General features: G+C 35.9%; 1 protein-coding gene across 8 annotated transcripts in view; it reads right to left on the reverse strand.

Moving 5' to 3' along the window:
- The window catches only part of KCNT2 (potassium sodium-activated channel subfamily T member 2), a 115,680-nt gene that overhangs the window by 80,683 nt on the left and 18,734 nt on the right, over positions 1–16,263 (reverse strand). For all 8 annotated transcript variants that reach the window (XM_069022370.1, XM_069022371.1, XM_069022369.1 and 5 more), the window contains exons 2-3: positions 6,573–6,652; positions 713–812 (exon numbers count right to left, since the gene is read on the reverse strand). In XM_069022370.1, coding sequence (XP_068878471.1) covers positions 713–812; positions 6,573–6,652 — 180 coding nt within the window. The remainder of the gene's footprint in view (positions 1–712; positions 813–6,572; positions 6,653–16,263) is intronic.

The following is a 16,263-nucleotide window of genomic DNA, read 5'->3' on the forward strand; positions in this document are numbered from 1 at the left end:
GTTAGTAAAATGTGATGCTTATTAGCATTAAAAACTGAGGAGATTCAATATATCCAGGATACAAATAAAACAGGATTAAATAAATGGTAATTTCTTCTACATTTGGTGATTAATTGTAGAACACATTAAAAAATAAGTCACATACAATACCATACTGACAGTTCTTGGTGTGCAAAATCATGCATTATATCCATAAATCATTGTGAGTATAGAATGTACTTTTGGTCTCACTCTTCTGAAGTGTTTAGAGAAAGCAGAAGGCTAGAAAATGATCATCAATATCATCTGCATGAAAGCTCAGTTTCATGTATTTATCTGTCCATTTCTGGGATCTGGAGTTTTAAGTAAAGTTATTTAAGCAAAATCCTAAAAGAATTGTTGCATAAACTGGGAATCAGACATTTGCAACTTTACATAGAAATGTTCTGTAATAATACATCTAAAATAAAAGTTTGCACAATTACATCTGATGCACAGTATCTAAGGAGAGAGCCAGGATTATTTTAGTGGCAAAGGGAAAAAATAATATTGTTATTTTAGTTCTTATTTCCATTCACAATGTAAGACCAGCTTTATAATTCTTTCAAAATATCTGTGAGACATAAAAACAAATCCTTGTTGAAAGAATGCCAAACAGGTATTCATTAATTTATTTCTTGCAACTTATATAATGCTTTGAGAGCAGAAATGAGAAAAAAACCCCAAACATTACCATCCAAGTCCTTGTGTAGGGTCATCCAGGAGCACACGAACTATGTATAGGAAACAGCTTAGTAGCTTGAGAGAGAAATTGAATAATCGTATTCTCAGACCTAGTTTGAAAAGAAAAGAAAATACTGAAATAAGTTCAGGGGTTTTAGTTTCACCCACCTTTAAGGTAAAACTAAAAGGAATTTTAATAGTCCTGTAGTAAAAAACTATGCAATGCTTTTTAAGATACAAGATACAGCAACATCAAGAAGACATACTTTCAACCATAGGCAGGGCATATGCACCGGCCAGTACTTAAATATTAGTATCTAAAAAAGTCTTCATGCAGTAGCTTCACATACAGAATATATTAACTCTATCCCAACTTATAAAATATTAAACTGGACTTATTTAATGTTGAAGTTGAATAACTATGCATTCAAGAATCAGGATATCTAAAAGTCATGCTGAATGCACAACTGAACTGAATCAACAACTTGTTCTACAGACCATGGGAAAATTGAAATGTTCTAGCTGAATGGATATACCAGAAGTAGTATCACAAAATATTACACTATTTCCCACAAACATAGGTTTAATGCACAAAGGCATTAAAGGATTCCTTCAAAGGGATCCACATGGACGCTTACTTCTATCACATGGGCAATTTATTTCATTGCCAACTGGAGCCATTAGCTACTACAGTGGAACTTCACTATGTGATTTTGCAGTCATTAGAGGATTAAGGTTTAAATTCTCAGTACTGCTATAAAATTCAGCAGACTTGTTTGCTAGTGTGGATATTTGCATCTGACTCTTAGATGTAAGCTTTCATTTACTAATTAAGTTAAAACTGTTAGTTGACTAATGTTCAGTGACTGGAGGTCACTTCAGCATTAATTATTTTTAGTCTTGCAAACTGAGAGTCCAGTTCTGCATGGCTGAGCCCTTCTGTCCAAAGTAGAATATTCTGAGTCTTACCCAGATGTGAGTTCCCTTGCCCCAGTCACAGCAAGGACATTGTGGTTTATTGTCATGTTGCAAATACTTCAGCAGGTCTGCTGAACTCAATGTAATTATTCCTATGTTTTAAGAACTACAGCTTCATAATGCATACCCAAAGCTGTGTGCATACATTCCCTTCTAAGGAGAGAATCATACTCATCTTATGGTAATATTACTTTTTTTTTAACTTTACTCAGTCCGAAGTTCAAACAGATAAAACTGATAAATAAGTTTTTATATCTACTACTTCCTTTCCCATTAAAACTCCACCTAATACAAACAGAAAAATAGAAAATGGATTCTTAAATATTTACCATGCAATTTCTGAAAGAAGGTTTATTACATAAAACTGCTTATTACTTTGAGTTGTGAAGTTTTAGTTATCACATAAGAACTGGATGGACTTCTACAGCATCTTATTTCTGTGAACTAAGGGTTAAAATCCTGTGGTCTGGGAGAAGTCCCACAGCTGTTACTGGCAATTGGGTTTGAGAACATTAACCTAGTGATTCCTGCTCCTCTGTCAAGAGTAATTAGCCACAGACTATTTATTCCCCAACATGAGTGAAGTGGGTGAAGCAGTGAATGGATGAAGAGGAAAGGAAAGGAAAGGAAAGGAAAGGAAAGGAAAGGAAAGGAAAGGAAAGGAAAGGAAAGGAAAGGAAAGGAAAGGAAAGGAAAGGAAAGGAAAGGAAAGGAAAGGAAAGGAAAGGAAAGGAAAGGAAAGGAAAGGAAAGGAAAGGAAAGGAAAGGAAAGGAAAGGAAAGGAAAGGAAAGGAAAGGAAAGGAAAGGAAAGGAAAGGAAAGGAAAGGAAAGGAAAGGAAAGGAAAGGAAAGGAAAGGAAAGGAAAGGAAAGGAAAGGGGAAAAAGGAGAAAGGGGAAAGGGGGAAAAAGGGGAAAGGGGAAAAAGGGGAAAGGGGAAAGGGGAAAAAGGGGAAAGGAGAAAAAAAGGGGAAAGGAGAAAAAAAAAAGGGGAAAGGAGAAAAAAAAAGGGGAAAGGAGAAAAAAAAAGGGGGAAAGGAGAAAAAAAAAAAGGGGAAAGGAGAAAAAAAAAGGGGAAAGGAGAAAGGGTGTTATCCTATTATTTGACTTGGTCAGTGCTATGATCCTCATTTGCAGCTTTTTTGAAACGTTGCTGAAGAAACATGCATTGTTTGTTTGTCCTAACCCTCTTGTTGAAGTCTGTTGGAATATGAATGGTTGCCCTAACAACCAGGCTATTACAACTAGAAAAGCAGATAATGTTTAAAAAAAATCACAACAAACCTAAACGAACCAAAAAAGCCTACCAGTTTTGTGTTGTCTTTCTCAGGCAAGTACAGAAGTCTGTTGTTTTTCTCCTGGTTTTGAGCTCTGTAAATGTTATTCTTGGTGTGAAACACTTGTTTTCTGCATTGATAATGGCCTGGTTTCTATCATTCCTTTGAAATGATATGTTGGTTTAAATGCCAAAAGAAAATGGTTCTTTTCTGATTAAAAGCTACATCAATACAGGGGACTGATGCCCTAAACCCTTAACTCTCAAATCTTAGTGCTGATTGGAACTCAGGCTCTGGGTATCTCCATAGGAATGGCTGTTTCCCTCAGAATGTGAGGCAGGATTTTCAAGGCAGCCATGCTTTCATCTAAGGGTTCCAGTCAGCATCTACAGAGAGCACATTTCGTGGCTGGGGTTGTTTATAGAGCAAGGCAAAGGACAGGTTCTGTATCATTGGTGATTGGGGCAGTTATTAAAATATAAATACGTAACAACAGGCTTCAAGTCTGTCCTGGGTCACCTCTCCCTGCTCTGTGTGCCTCAGCCATCAGTAACATATGCAGTCACCCTTGCTAAAGTTTGGATAATTAACGCAGGCCTAACAAATGCCTTTTTTTTTCCTCTGGTAGAAAGATTCTGCAGCCCCCTACCTGGGGATTCACCTGTGAGTTGGGAGCAATGCATGTGTTCCACTATCATGGAGATGCAGGATTTCAAATGTGGGAAGGAGGGGGACAAACACTACAGAAGGCATTTAAATCAGGTTTTCAATTATTATTCTGTTACAAAGCAAGCATTTCATATTTGTTTGCTTCCTGGCTATTTTTGTTCTGTATTTCACATGCTGTCAATAAATCAACATGGTCTGCTTGATTTAATTTCTTTTTCTCCATTCAGAGCCAGATTGCTCAAGTAGCAGGGTCATTTGCACAGAGTGTCTCCATATTTTGAATATGAGTGGTGCCTGAAACTTGTATTCAGCTCCATCACTCATGCACTGTTATGCAGTTACGTATTGTTTAATGGGAATGCAATTTCATTGTGTCTATGGAACAAAGTTGCTACATACTCTTGTCTTATTTAAAAGAAGAATTGATAATATCATTTCAAAATCTATTTTTTTTTGTGAACTAAATATAACTATGTCAAAGCTTAACATTTCCTTCTCAGTTGAAAAAAGTATCTGCTATTTTTGCAGGCATTTTTAAGTATAGAGTGATACATTATATTTTACTGCTTCTGACTGGGACTTTCACTTTTATTATAAATCCTCGATGCTTTCCTTTGAAGTATTTTTGTAGATTAATTGTCAGATTTAGAGAGTTGGTCTAAACAGAGTGACAGATACCAGGTGAGGATTTTAGAATCACCTCCCATTATTCCTTTCTTGTAAGTCACTAATACATTGCTGGTTTTTAGCAAAATCATTCCAGTGGCAGCTGGCTTTAGGAGCTGGACCAAAATATAATAATCCATATCCTAGTGATAGTTATCCTTCATTCCCTCCTCACTGACTTGAAACTTCACTTATTTTTTTCCCTCTGAGACTTATTGTTGGCCGTGATAATACTGTGCGTGGTCCTGGCAAGTACAAGCAAGTCACACTTGTGTGAATATGTCATTTTGTCTTTCTCTCTTTTGTTTTCAGGGGGTGCTGAGTGACACCTTTGTAAGATATTTTTTCCTACATTGTTTGAAATTGATTAGACATTTGCTTGCAGAAGACTGAGTGAAAACTAGATTGACATGAGACATAGATGAAGGCTTGTTTCATCAGTTTATCAGTTTAAACAAGGATAATAATTACTAAAACAGTTGATATTTCAAGTCACTGGCCCATATGTGATTTAGATCAGGATAGCATTCTGTAGAAAATTCTTATAAATTCTAGAGCTGACTGCTCTGGTTGGCAAAACCATGTGATATTATCAAAAAACTGTTTGGTGAACAGGTTTGATTTAGTTACACTTTCCAAAAATTTGCTGATCCTACTGACAATTATTTTCTCAATAACAGCAAGTCCATCTTTAATATATGAAGGAAGGTCTTCAGTGCTCTCACTGAACACTGACTAAAATCTACTGTCTTTTTTTATCAACTCCCTGATACCTCTGGGCAAGAGAATCCTCCAGTTTCAATGCAGGACTGCATGAGTACACCTGACTGAGTGGCAGGTTGTTGTGTCAGCAGCAGCTTTTTGGAGACTTTCTTTTGGAAGATTCAGGTTCTGAGTATTTGCACAAAAACCAAGATCTGCAAAAGCAGAAGAAGTGTTTGAACTTATAATACTGACTGCTTTGGCTTGGGGATTTTTCGTGTTTAATTCAGTGCTTTGGTGGCTATCCACATCATTCCCATGCTATTTAGGCACCTGAATTAAGATTCCTATGTGTGTCTAGGTAAGTGTAGTAAGTGATGCATTCCCCATGGATGAACCTCTTTGTTAAACTTTGTTAAACCTGATTCTCTACCTAAAAAAACAGCAATTAATTCCAAAGCCCATATTGAAAATGTCACTCATTCACAGCCCAGTGCCTTTTTTTTCTTTTTAACTTTCCTTTCAGGGGAATAATTTTCTTGCTTTTCTTACTTTCTTACTTGGAAAGTAAAAGAAGTTTAGCCAATAAAAACACGAAGTTCTCCAATGTAAAACTAGTATTTATTTGTTTATTACTAGCTCTTACAGATAGAAGATTTTTTGGTATGTTTAATTTTTAAAAGCTTGATCTAGTCTCCCCAGTTTTGTTTGTCTGGATATTTTCAGATCAAAAAGCTTCTTTCTTTTCTCTTTTCTGTCTTTTTCCAAACACAAAACCATGAAACAATTTCAACTGTATTACAAATGATAAAATGCATTCTTTGTAGTCTAAAAGCTTTATGGATAAAGCTATGGTAATTTTAGTTCTTTACATATGCAAGGCAAATAGAGGTTACTTCAGTCCTGCTACATAGAAGAAAACTGAGGTCAGTCACTGCTCTTCTGACCTAGGAACTCCACTGTTCTAACCAAGATTGGATAATATTCCATGTTTCCACCCCCCTGGACCAGCTGCATGGATGTATATAAAAATATTAATGTCTTAGTTCCTCCACCTTATTCCCTTCCATGATGGCCTATGACTCTAGGCACATGTGTCAATGAAGATATATTTAAAATAGACTGTAGGCTAATGACAAGGACTACATTTCTGAGGTATCACATCCCCAACAGTCTCCTTTCCAATTTTTTATTTTTGAGTGCAGATAAAGTTTGAAGTTTTAGGAATACTTAATAGAGTAGAACACTTAAAAAACTGGGAACTTTTGCAGTTTTTTCCTTTACCATCTTAAGTGTCTTTGCTTTCCTAGTCACAAGGTCATGACTTGTCAATGAGCATTGCTGCCAGATCCATCCAAATTAGTCAACTTGATCACGACGCCGAAAAAAAATAATGATTTTATTTAACAATTGGTGACGTCACTAATTGTTTGATCCTGCACTAAAAGGACATTATTTTCAAGTTTAAATATTTTAACTCAGAAGAAAATTAATAATAACCTCACTGTTGCCTTCAACTGAATTTGATTTTACTTAAAGTATCACAAATATGCTTAACAGAAATTAATCCAGCTGCTTACTTGATCTTTGGTTTTTGATGAAGAAGAGCTTTAGTCTCTCTTTAAATGTGTTTTCATTCATATAGAATTCAACTTGCACCCTGAAATAAAAAAAAAGAAAGTATTAGGATTGGCTATGAAAGATAACAAATCAGTATTTCAAAATAATTTGTTTCTCTAATCATCTATTCTTGATATAAAAATGGAGGGACATACAGTGAGTGTTCAGCCGAAGCTTAGGTTTGAATGACTAATGCTGAAAGTTTAAAAAAACCCTAAACCAAATAAACAAAAAACCACCACCAAGCAGAAAACCTTTCGTTTATCCCCCTTACATGCAGAGTCATTTGGACATATTTGGACAATCTACACTGCAAAATAAGAAGGAGATATGCTTTTGGGATTTTCACTGGGTGACCATTCTCATAGTTGATGTTAGTAGGGAAGATTTCCTTGATGTCCAAGTTAAGCCTTCCATCTCAGTTTAACTTTCCTCCTGTAAAAGGGACATTTTAATGATTCTTCTTTTTTTTATCTTGTTCACACCTCTGTTAAGTGTTTGTGTCTCAGTCCACTTGCTTGCATTCACCTATAACCAAATGCTCATGTACCAAACAAAACCATCCTCTCTGAACCTTGTTTTTTGTCACCATGAAATACTGAGAGCTGAAAGCAAAACCATGTTGTAATCACACAGTATTGTACAGAAAATAACTCTCCTGATTATATTAAAGCAACAGGAGCATCTTACCTCCATTCCCCTCAAATCTGCCTCAGTTTGAGAACTGTTCTATCATTGCTAAAGAATAAAATAACATTGCACAAGTGAGTTACTTCCCTACATCTCCCTTTCCCTGTATATCATCACGTTTTGCACAGCTGAAAAAAGATGTTCATAAACATGCTTGAACTTTATTTCAGTATTTCTTCTCATAAGTCTTTCTTTCACCAAACAACTGTACTTCAACTACTTGGTTTTATATGTAGTCATATTTTTCTAGCAGAATCCTGACTTTAGTTTTTCCATTCTTGCATGGGAAGCTTTTTGCTGAAACAATTTTTTGTACAATATATTGTTATCAGTAGTGTCTCTCAAATAATTGTCTATACCATATATTTCTGTACGCTTTCGGAATTGGAGGCTTATTTACTTATGGGCTTAGAATGGGTGGCATCTTAGGTAATGTGACTTTTTCATGCTTGCTTATTACCAGAAATTTAGGCACATCACTTTGTAGGACAGGGTCATAAAAAGAAGGCTCTGTGATTCATTCAGTGAATCAGTTAATTTTAACTAGTCATTGCTTTTGGTGTGTTTTATTGTAGTGTTCCTTGTAGGATGGGTAATTATACTGCTTCCTATTCAGAGGAAGCACAAACATAACCTTATTTTTGAGAATCTGTATTTTCCAAGGTACTTACTGTCATTAATGCATTGACAGTTCTAGTGGGAAACATCTCCCCTGATTTGGCAGCTGCCACATGCTAAGTGTATACACTTAATCTTCAAGGATATATTTCAGGGGGGAAAACAAAGTGGCACAAGCTATTTAAGTAAAGGATGTTATGGTACGAAAATTTCGCTAATCACTTATCACAAAAAAGCACCATGTTACCAGTAGGCCATGATTTAATGATAAAGAGGAAAGAGGATGTGGGAGCTAATCCCCCTCCTATCACCAGCATTATGAATTGCTCTGATAGCCTTCCAACAGCTGTCTGCTTGGCTTTTCTTAGAAACCTGTGCTCACAGCAGACTGGGATTCCACAGTGCAGCAGTTTCCATGGCAAAATGGATTACGAATGATGCTAATGCCACTTCTGTGGCTCCTTCTCCTTCCCCTGACTTTTTTAAACTTTAGTAAAAACTGTAGTGACCTTCTGCATTTGTGGGAAATACATTATCACACATCTATAATCAAGGTACTCTCCTGATACTCTGGCTACAGGAGAATATTTCACTTTGTTTCTTGAAGGTTGCTATTTACTAAGTGAAGTTAAGCATGACTGGCTGAAGGAGCCCCTGGCAAGGACAGAAATCTCCAGGTACTGCTCTTTCCCAAGACTGCTTTTCATTTCTAAGGAGAACATGCATTCTACTTGAATGTTTCTTACATCTTGTAATGGTTAATATTTTACCTCAAGTATTTGCTCTTTTCTGTATTTTTTCCCCACTATGGAGTGTAGCCTAGGAAAGGAGGATTTTGGGAACCTACAAAAAATAAATTCTGATCCTCCATTGAAATATTGAGAAGATTTCATAGCAGGAGTGGTGAAGGGCTTGAACAAATTTTTCTAGACTTAATTAGTACAAGTTATTAAGGATGTTTCAAGTGAGGGAGTGAAATTCCTTGTGACACATTTATATAAAACTTGAGTACTATGTTGCAGGATATTTGGAAATTGATTCCAAGCAAATGTTTTTGACAAAATGGCCCACCATGCAGATCAGGGTGATAGTACATGTACATGCAGAATAGATTTGGGTTTATTCTGTATTTATAGTGAACAATCTGTGCTTCATGTTTATCTTCCTGTAAAAGACAGTCCACACTAACCAGAAGGAAGTCAAGCTGAAGGAGGAAAATGATGATGGTTACAGGGACAGAAACATTTGATCAATTTAAGGATTTGGGTTTTGCAGTCAGTTAATCACTTCAGAATTTTTCTGTGCGAGTAGTTGGCATTGAATATTCCATGAAAAGCTGCTTTTGGAAGTTAAAAGAACAGGTCTTATACTTTACTGACTCTCACTTCAGCTGTGTTGGAAATGCACAAATACCTGATGTCCCTGTGGCAAAAACTACTAGTTGTATGATTGTCCTGAAAACACAGTGTGGTGTTCATAATTGTTTGAAAATTCATATTGGCAGTGGTCTTCACTAATTTAAACCCAAAGAACAGTGATGTCACTGAAATAATTTCAAGTCTTTCAAATTGTAAGAAGCATCTTGAAGTACCCCAAGTCCAAGTACACACTGCATTCTTATAATTCAGTTAAGATGCAATTTGAGTAGTGCATTTTAATGTAATACAGAGTATAGCAGGAAAATCCTAATTCATGTCAAGGACACTAATGCAGAGCACTGCTGATGGCTGTAAAACACTGGGACCAATCTGTCTGTGCTCTGGCTACCTAACTCATTTTTCCTGCATTTTTCCATTACTATTTACAAAGTCATTCTAAACCCATAGCCACACTTTACTATAGTAACAGTTTTATCTTGCACCCTCAAATCTACAAATTGACTTGATTTCGTATTAAAAATAAGATTTGGCAGGAATAATCACAAATGAAAGTATGAGCTGCATTACTCACTATATGCATGCCAAGAGCTGTAAATGTTTATGCTTTCTATTTATTGATGTTGGAATCAAGAAAAGGTATTAAGTGTACAAACAGAGCCAATCTGAAGAAAAATACTTACATTTATTTAAATCCATCTTTTTAGAAAGGGACATCGCATATGTTTCCTACAAAGAAAGCCTTGTAATACACAAAAAATATAGGGGATTTTTTACTGGGATTTGCCAACTCAATATGTGTGAAATCCTGTTAGACTTCAGACCTGAAAGCTTATTATGTAGGGTGCTTAAAAACGAAGCACCTGAAGTGCTAAATTGAACTGCTATGATCTGATCTTATTTTACGGCAATAAAAAAGAAAATAGGCTTTTTTTTTCTTATAGCTTTTATTAAAAGGATTAGTGTGTTTTAATGATGACACTCATGGGTAACACTTCTATTTGAAGTTTTGAAAGTTCTGAAAGACTCAAAACTCTAATTTGTTTCAGAAGCACAGTTAGCAGACTTATTGAAGGTATTTGCCATGCACTGTGCTAATGAAATCTAACTTTTGCAATATGGTCCTGCACTTTCTTAAATATGATTCTGACAAGTGCAGAATAATTAAAACTGACAGGTATAAGGTCATTCTGCAATGGGGATTTTTATCTGTTTAGTAAGAACAAACCAATAAATATTTTCAAGATCTCTGCATAACTGTGTTCATGTAATATTGTCTTGTAGATTCTTCATGATGTCTCACACTGGGAAACGACATGACAGAACACAGGTTCCACAGGTATTTTTACTTAGAAGCTCCCTTTTATATCAGTGAATCTGAGTTAAACTATTTAGTGATGTTTTTTCCAGACATACCTATATTCACTTGATTATGTAACTGGATGTTAAAAAAACTAATAGATTCATAGATTCCACATGTTATCAGTGACACTGTAAATAATTCTCTGCATTAATGAAGACAGAAATAGCATGAGCTGAGTTAATAACAAGTTATAAAATAAAGGATTAAGCATGCATAAATAACCTTAGAGATTAGAACTGTATCTTGTGCTCAAATTGTTTTTAGTGTCTCCTTCCCATGTGCTGCTTTAATTGAAACAAAAATAAGACAGCATCAGAAAACTGGCCAAAACAAATTTTTCAGGTGGCACAAAGTAAAAAATTGTACCTGCAACTGCAAAAAGATATGTTCTGTGTCAAGGCAAAAAAAAATCCCTTCTATGTCAAGGCAAACTTTCCTTTACTTAACTGTTCAAATGTCAAAATGCTGAAAAATTCAGCCCTTAATTAAAATTATCTTCCTTACAGTTAAAATAGTATGTGTGTCTGTATTTTTATGGATATAAATAATTTTAAAATCTGATTGTAGCCAGCTTCATGTTCCTTTTTGCAATCTGCTGGCCTCAGTTACGTAAAACAGTCTTTGTGAAAGTGATACAGGTCTATGGCAGCAATTTAATATTACAGCAATAGAGAGAGGAAATGGCATTACTTTTCAAACATTTCTGTGGAAAATATCTTAATTTTTTTATTCCTTAGAGGGAAAGATTTTTAGGGGAAGACTAATAGCAAGAGATTAACTCAGCGGCAGGTAGTATGCATGCTTTTCAACCAAACAATAATACCTTTTTTTAAAAATCCCCTATTCACAGTCTTGCACACTCAAAAAGGAAATTATCTCATTCCTGCACTCATGAAAATCTGTCAAGAAGTCACCATTCTAGTAATGGTGCAGTAATAAAAAGAATGAATTCGCAATCTGTATTAATAGTCATTAGAAATTTTCTTTAAGGAGAAAATACTATCATGCTTTACTATGGGAAAAAGAAATCTCTAAGTAGTTTCCCTCACACACTTGACTTTTTACTGCAAATATACTTTTCTGTTGCAAATCTATTACCTTAGGTGAGAAAGTTAATAAAACAAACATGACTGATGCATTAAGAAATCATGCACTTTGAAGCTAAAGTTTGAAAGAAAACCACTGAAGGAAGATGCTTGATAAATTTAGTAGAACTTTTTAAAAAACATTTTCTATTTTTTTTTTTCCCATACAAGGTGAGGAAATGGATATTTTAAAATGTTTTTATTGCATGTAAAAATAGCTCTTTTTAACTTCTGGGCAAAAATACTTCATATGTAGGATATATACAGAACAGAGCTACTGCAATGAAAATCCATTATGCAAGGCTTTTTCACTGGGTAAGTCTGGATGTCAAAGAACTCTGAGTAATGGGATATGCTCCATGAGTTTGATTCCAGGCTCTGTTCAGTTTTATGGAGTTGTGCCAATTAACCAGACCTGAAGAGCAGGAAGGTTAATTTGTTGCTTTTTCTTTTCTTTTGATAATAGTGGCAACTACTTGTCAAAAAGAGACTTGAAACAAACTTGTTGAAATCAAGCATTCTTTGGTCCCTTTCTGTCAGCCTGGGTTTAACTCTATATTAGAGCATTAGGATCAAAATACAAAGTAACCCATTGCAAGCTATTTTTTTGTGCTCTATTCCTCTGTACCACAACTGCTGGTCCCTATCACTTGCTGATCTTCTAAAACAAAGAGCCTTCCCCTGCAACTCCAGCACTCCCCCTGTCCTCTCCGTGATAGGTGAGGCACACCCAGGGTCAGGCAGTTTGCATGAGCATCTCATACACATTGTACAAATTAATTAGAAATTACTGTTCTTGGAGTGACAACACACTTCAAGTTGTTGATTTAAAATTTAGCAGTATTTTCTACTACAGGAGTTTAATGCTGATCACTGCAAACCTTACATTTGAAGTTATTTAATTTTGCTTACCCAGCTTCTGTATGCTGTAATGTTGCCAATTAATTGTTACCTCATTAAGACTCTTGTTCTCTCAAAAGCGCCCCTCTTAGTTATTTCCCCAAGTACACACACCTGTGTCTACCCTGAAGACAGTCTGCAGGGTCAGGGGTAGTTTTAGGAGCTTGGTAGCCTTATTTGCCTTCTTGCCCCCAATCTCTTTCGTTGGTCCTCTGAAACCTTTTCCCTCCTACTTCATCCATGCTCAGTCCACAATTTACTGTCTACAGTCCTCTCATTCCACCTCCTCCTTCTTCCTGTTCTTCCATCCAAATTTTAAGACAATATCCTGTCCCTTCTTCAACAGTTCCTTTTCTCTAGTTCCTTGCAGATTTCACCCTTTCTCTCTTCCTCTATGGACTACACAGTTTCACTATTTGACTTGAAAACACTGAGGAAATGGCACACTGGTCCACCTGTTGGGTTTTTTCTTAGCTCTAATTCCCTACATGGACCTTTGCTTTCAACACATCTTTCCTCTTTACACTCTCCCCATCTGGAATTGTAACTCAGACTCTGGACTTTACTACTCTTAAAATTATCATTTCATGACTTTGAGAAATCTGTCTTTTGAGATGTTTACCTTTCCTCTCCTCTTGAATGATTTCATTGACTTTACATCTACTTCCAGTATTGCACAGTAGGGTAGCCAACAAATATCAAGGCTTTCATAAATAAACTCTGAAGCACTGCCTAAATGCCACATGGCCATCTAAGTGTTGGTGCTATGGCCCTTAAAAGATACTTCTTCCTCAAGCCCAACAGAAACTTAATGGTGACCACTTGTGAAAATAAGCACTGTATGTCCAAAATAGGTGGACAGCAGTGATGGAGTTGAGTCACTCCTACCCCAACACTTAACATGTGATGTTATTTCTCTATAGATTTTATTTTAATAAGTTTTGATTCAGTTTGCTCCCCATTTAACACTTTTCTCTTACAAAGCAAGCAGTAAACACGACGAGGGACATTGTCATGGAGATTATCCAGATAAAGACAGAAACAGGTGTTCAGATAAATAACAGCCTTAAACTGTTCTGGTGGATTTTGTTATGTCTAAAGAATTGCATGAATAAAAATCTTAGAGACTCATTGCTTACTTTAGATACAGGTCCACTTATAAACAAATACCTGTGAATGAAATGTGCCATCTTTGCTTCTTTTTTGGTTTGGTTGGCTTGGGGTTTTTTGGTGTAAGTGTAGTGGTCCAGAGCTTAAACCAGCAAAAGACACTGTGTGAACTTAGGTCTCACATTTAATGAGAGAAAGGATAAGCCCATGTCTTGACCTTAAGGAAATGCTGAGCAAACTCTGCTCTTTGGTCCCTTGCAAGTCACTCCAGTCTGATTACCACAGAAATTCAAATCACTATTCACTTAAACTCTGCTTCTCATCTGTAAGACAAATGTCTCTGACTGTTCTGTTACTCCTCTTCTGTAAGTTATCTTTTAGTTCTCATTTTTCAGGATTTAATCTTTTCAAATACAGCAAGTAGAACAAAGCTGAGAGCTGTCTGTACATGGTATCCTCACAGATTACATGGCTAATCCCAGTTTTATTTTTACTTTGAAATTAAGAGATTTGGTTTTCTGAAAACGCAACAGAAGGGAGAATTTAAAAAGCAGATGGATAGAAAAATCAAAAAAAGGAACAAAAACTTTGTGGGTGAATCCCAATCTGTCATTTTTTAAGTATCACATGACCAAGTGTAAAATATAATTTTAAATATGACTCGTTAATATGTTACCTGAAACCAGAACCCTCTTCCTAGTAGATTTGATACCATGCACACTGAGATTAATGGAATATTCTATTCATTTAGAGCTGAGTAAAATAATCAAAAAGTAAAAATATTCAAACTAGATATTTTCCTATTGCTTTAAGCATTTAATTAGTATTTTTCTCCCAAAATGAAGGTAATTTTCTGTCTATTTCAACTGTACAATTTTATGTAAAACTGGGAGGTCAATGTGAGATTCAGTAGAGCATATCTAGATATTGACTCTAATACAATTCTACAGCTTTTAATTGTCACCATCTTGTTCTATTATTACTTCTGTTTGCTGGCTTTTCTTCTTTTGTTCTTTTTTACTGTATAATGGTAGTTATACTTGGCTGTCTTCAATTATAGCCAACAATTTATTCAGTGTTTCCTGAAACAAATGCACAGTATAATTATATCAAGTCAGAAAAACAAATTTCAAAGGTTTTTGGGTTTTGGGTTGGGGTTTTTTTCCAAACTCAAACATTGGGATTTAGTAAATTAATCTACATTTTACCAATGACACAGTAAATTATAGGGGAGTATTAGCTGCACCTGCTCAAAAGGAAATGGAACTTTATGAAAAATGGGCTTAAACTACAGCATTCAGTGTGAATTGACGTGATCTTGTAGGGAGCCTTACTCACTGATTAACATTTCATAAGGAGAGAAGTTTCAGAAATGCAGTGTTCTAAGATAGAAATGCCAACATATCATGTCAAAAACATGTCCTTTTTTTCCCTCTGAAAATTTTTTTGTTCAATGAGGTAATTATATTTTATATTTCCTTTACTGTTCTTTAAGTAGAATATAGACTCAGTTTTGCAGGAAAATGCATTCATCAACCTAAATATAGTTTTGTTTTCACTTGAATTTTGGTACTATCTGGGGGTTTTGACCCAATTAAAACAGAACGTGCCTTCTGTATTTCCTGTGATGTGATAATAACATGATGCCTCAAAACTTCACTCACGCAATTCCCTCACAAACAGTTCACTCTGCTATAGAAAAGCCTTGCAGGTAAAATTCTTCTCCCATGAAAGTTTGGTCTACAACTTACCCATGCCCATTCTGCAAAGGTAATCCAGGTATGAGCTACATTTTCAGAAACCAGTGGACTTACTGCCAAGTCACAGGACAATAAGCAGTGAAATTCCTGAGAAACAGTAACATTCAAATATTTAGACTTTACTTAACCTGAATGCAGTTTCAGTCTCCAGTGCTCTCATCTGTAGTCTGTGTGTGCATCTCCACACCTGTGATACACACATCTTTGATTCCCTGATTATTTGACCTCTCGGCTGTTTCCTTCAGCTCAGGAGATGTGAAGGAAGAAAAGTGCTCATTTTCACTCCCTGTTACCACCTTTGCCACTTACTCCTTTCCTCCCATCCCTAATCCTCACAACTTCCTCTTGCCACCCCCCAGCTGTCACCACAGTTTGCTTTGTCACCTCCTCATCCCCTCCGGAGAGGGATATGATGAGTGTGGAGTAAGTGCCAAAGCTGCTCTCCAGGGCCCTCTGCAGCAGACTCACTCAGAGCAGCTCATACAGCACAAACAAGGCTGGCTGAGTTTTGTGCTATGTGGAAGGTAAACCCTTACATTTCTACGTAGCAATGTAAACATGTTTATTTATATAGGACTGACAAGTTTATTGTACTTCCACAGAAATTGCCTGAAAACTGCGCTTGACAGGTGCCTTGTAGTGCAACGGAGTGTAAATAAAAGTCTGACAGTTCAAATCACTATTGCCATAGTAATCCACAAAGGCCAAAATGATAGCACTTATTATTTCTACAATTGTGTCTTTAAGAA

The sequence above is a fragment of the Aphelocoma coerulescens genome, chromosome 8, assembly GCF_041296385.1.
Source record: "Aphelocoma coerulescens isolate FSJ_1873_10779 chromosome 8, UR_Acoe_1.0, whole genome shotgun sequence".
NCBI classification, from domain to species: domain Eukaryota; kingdom Metazoa; phylum Chordata; class Aves; order Passeriformes; family Corvidae; genus Aphelocoma; species Aphelocoma coerulescens.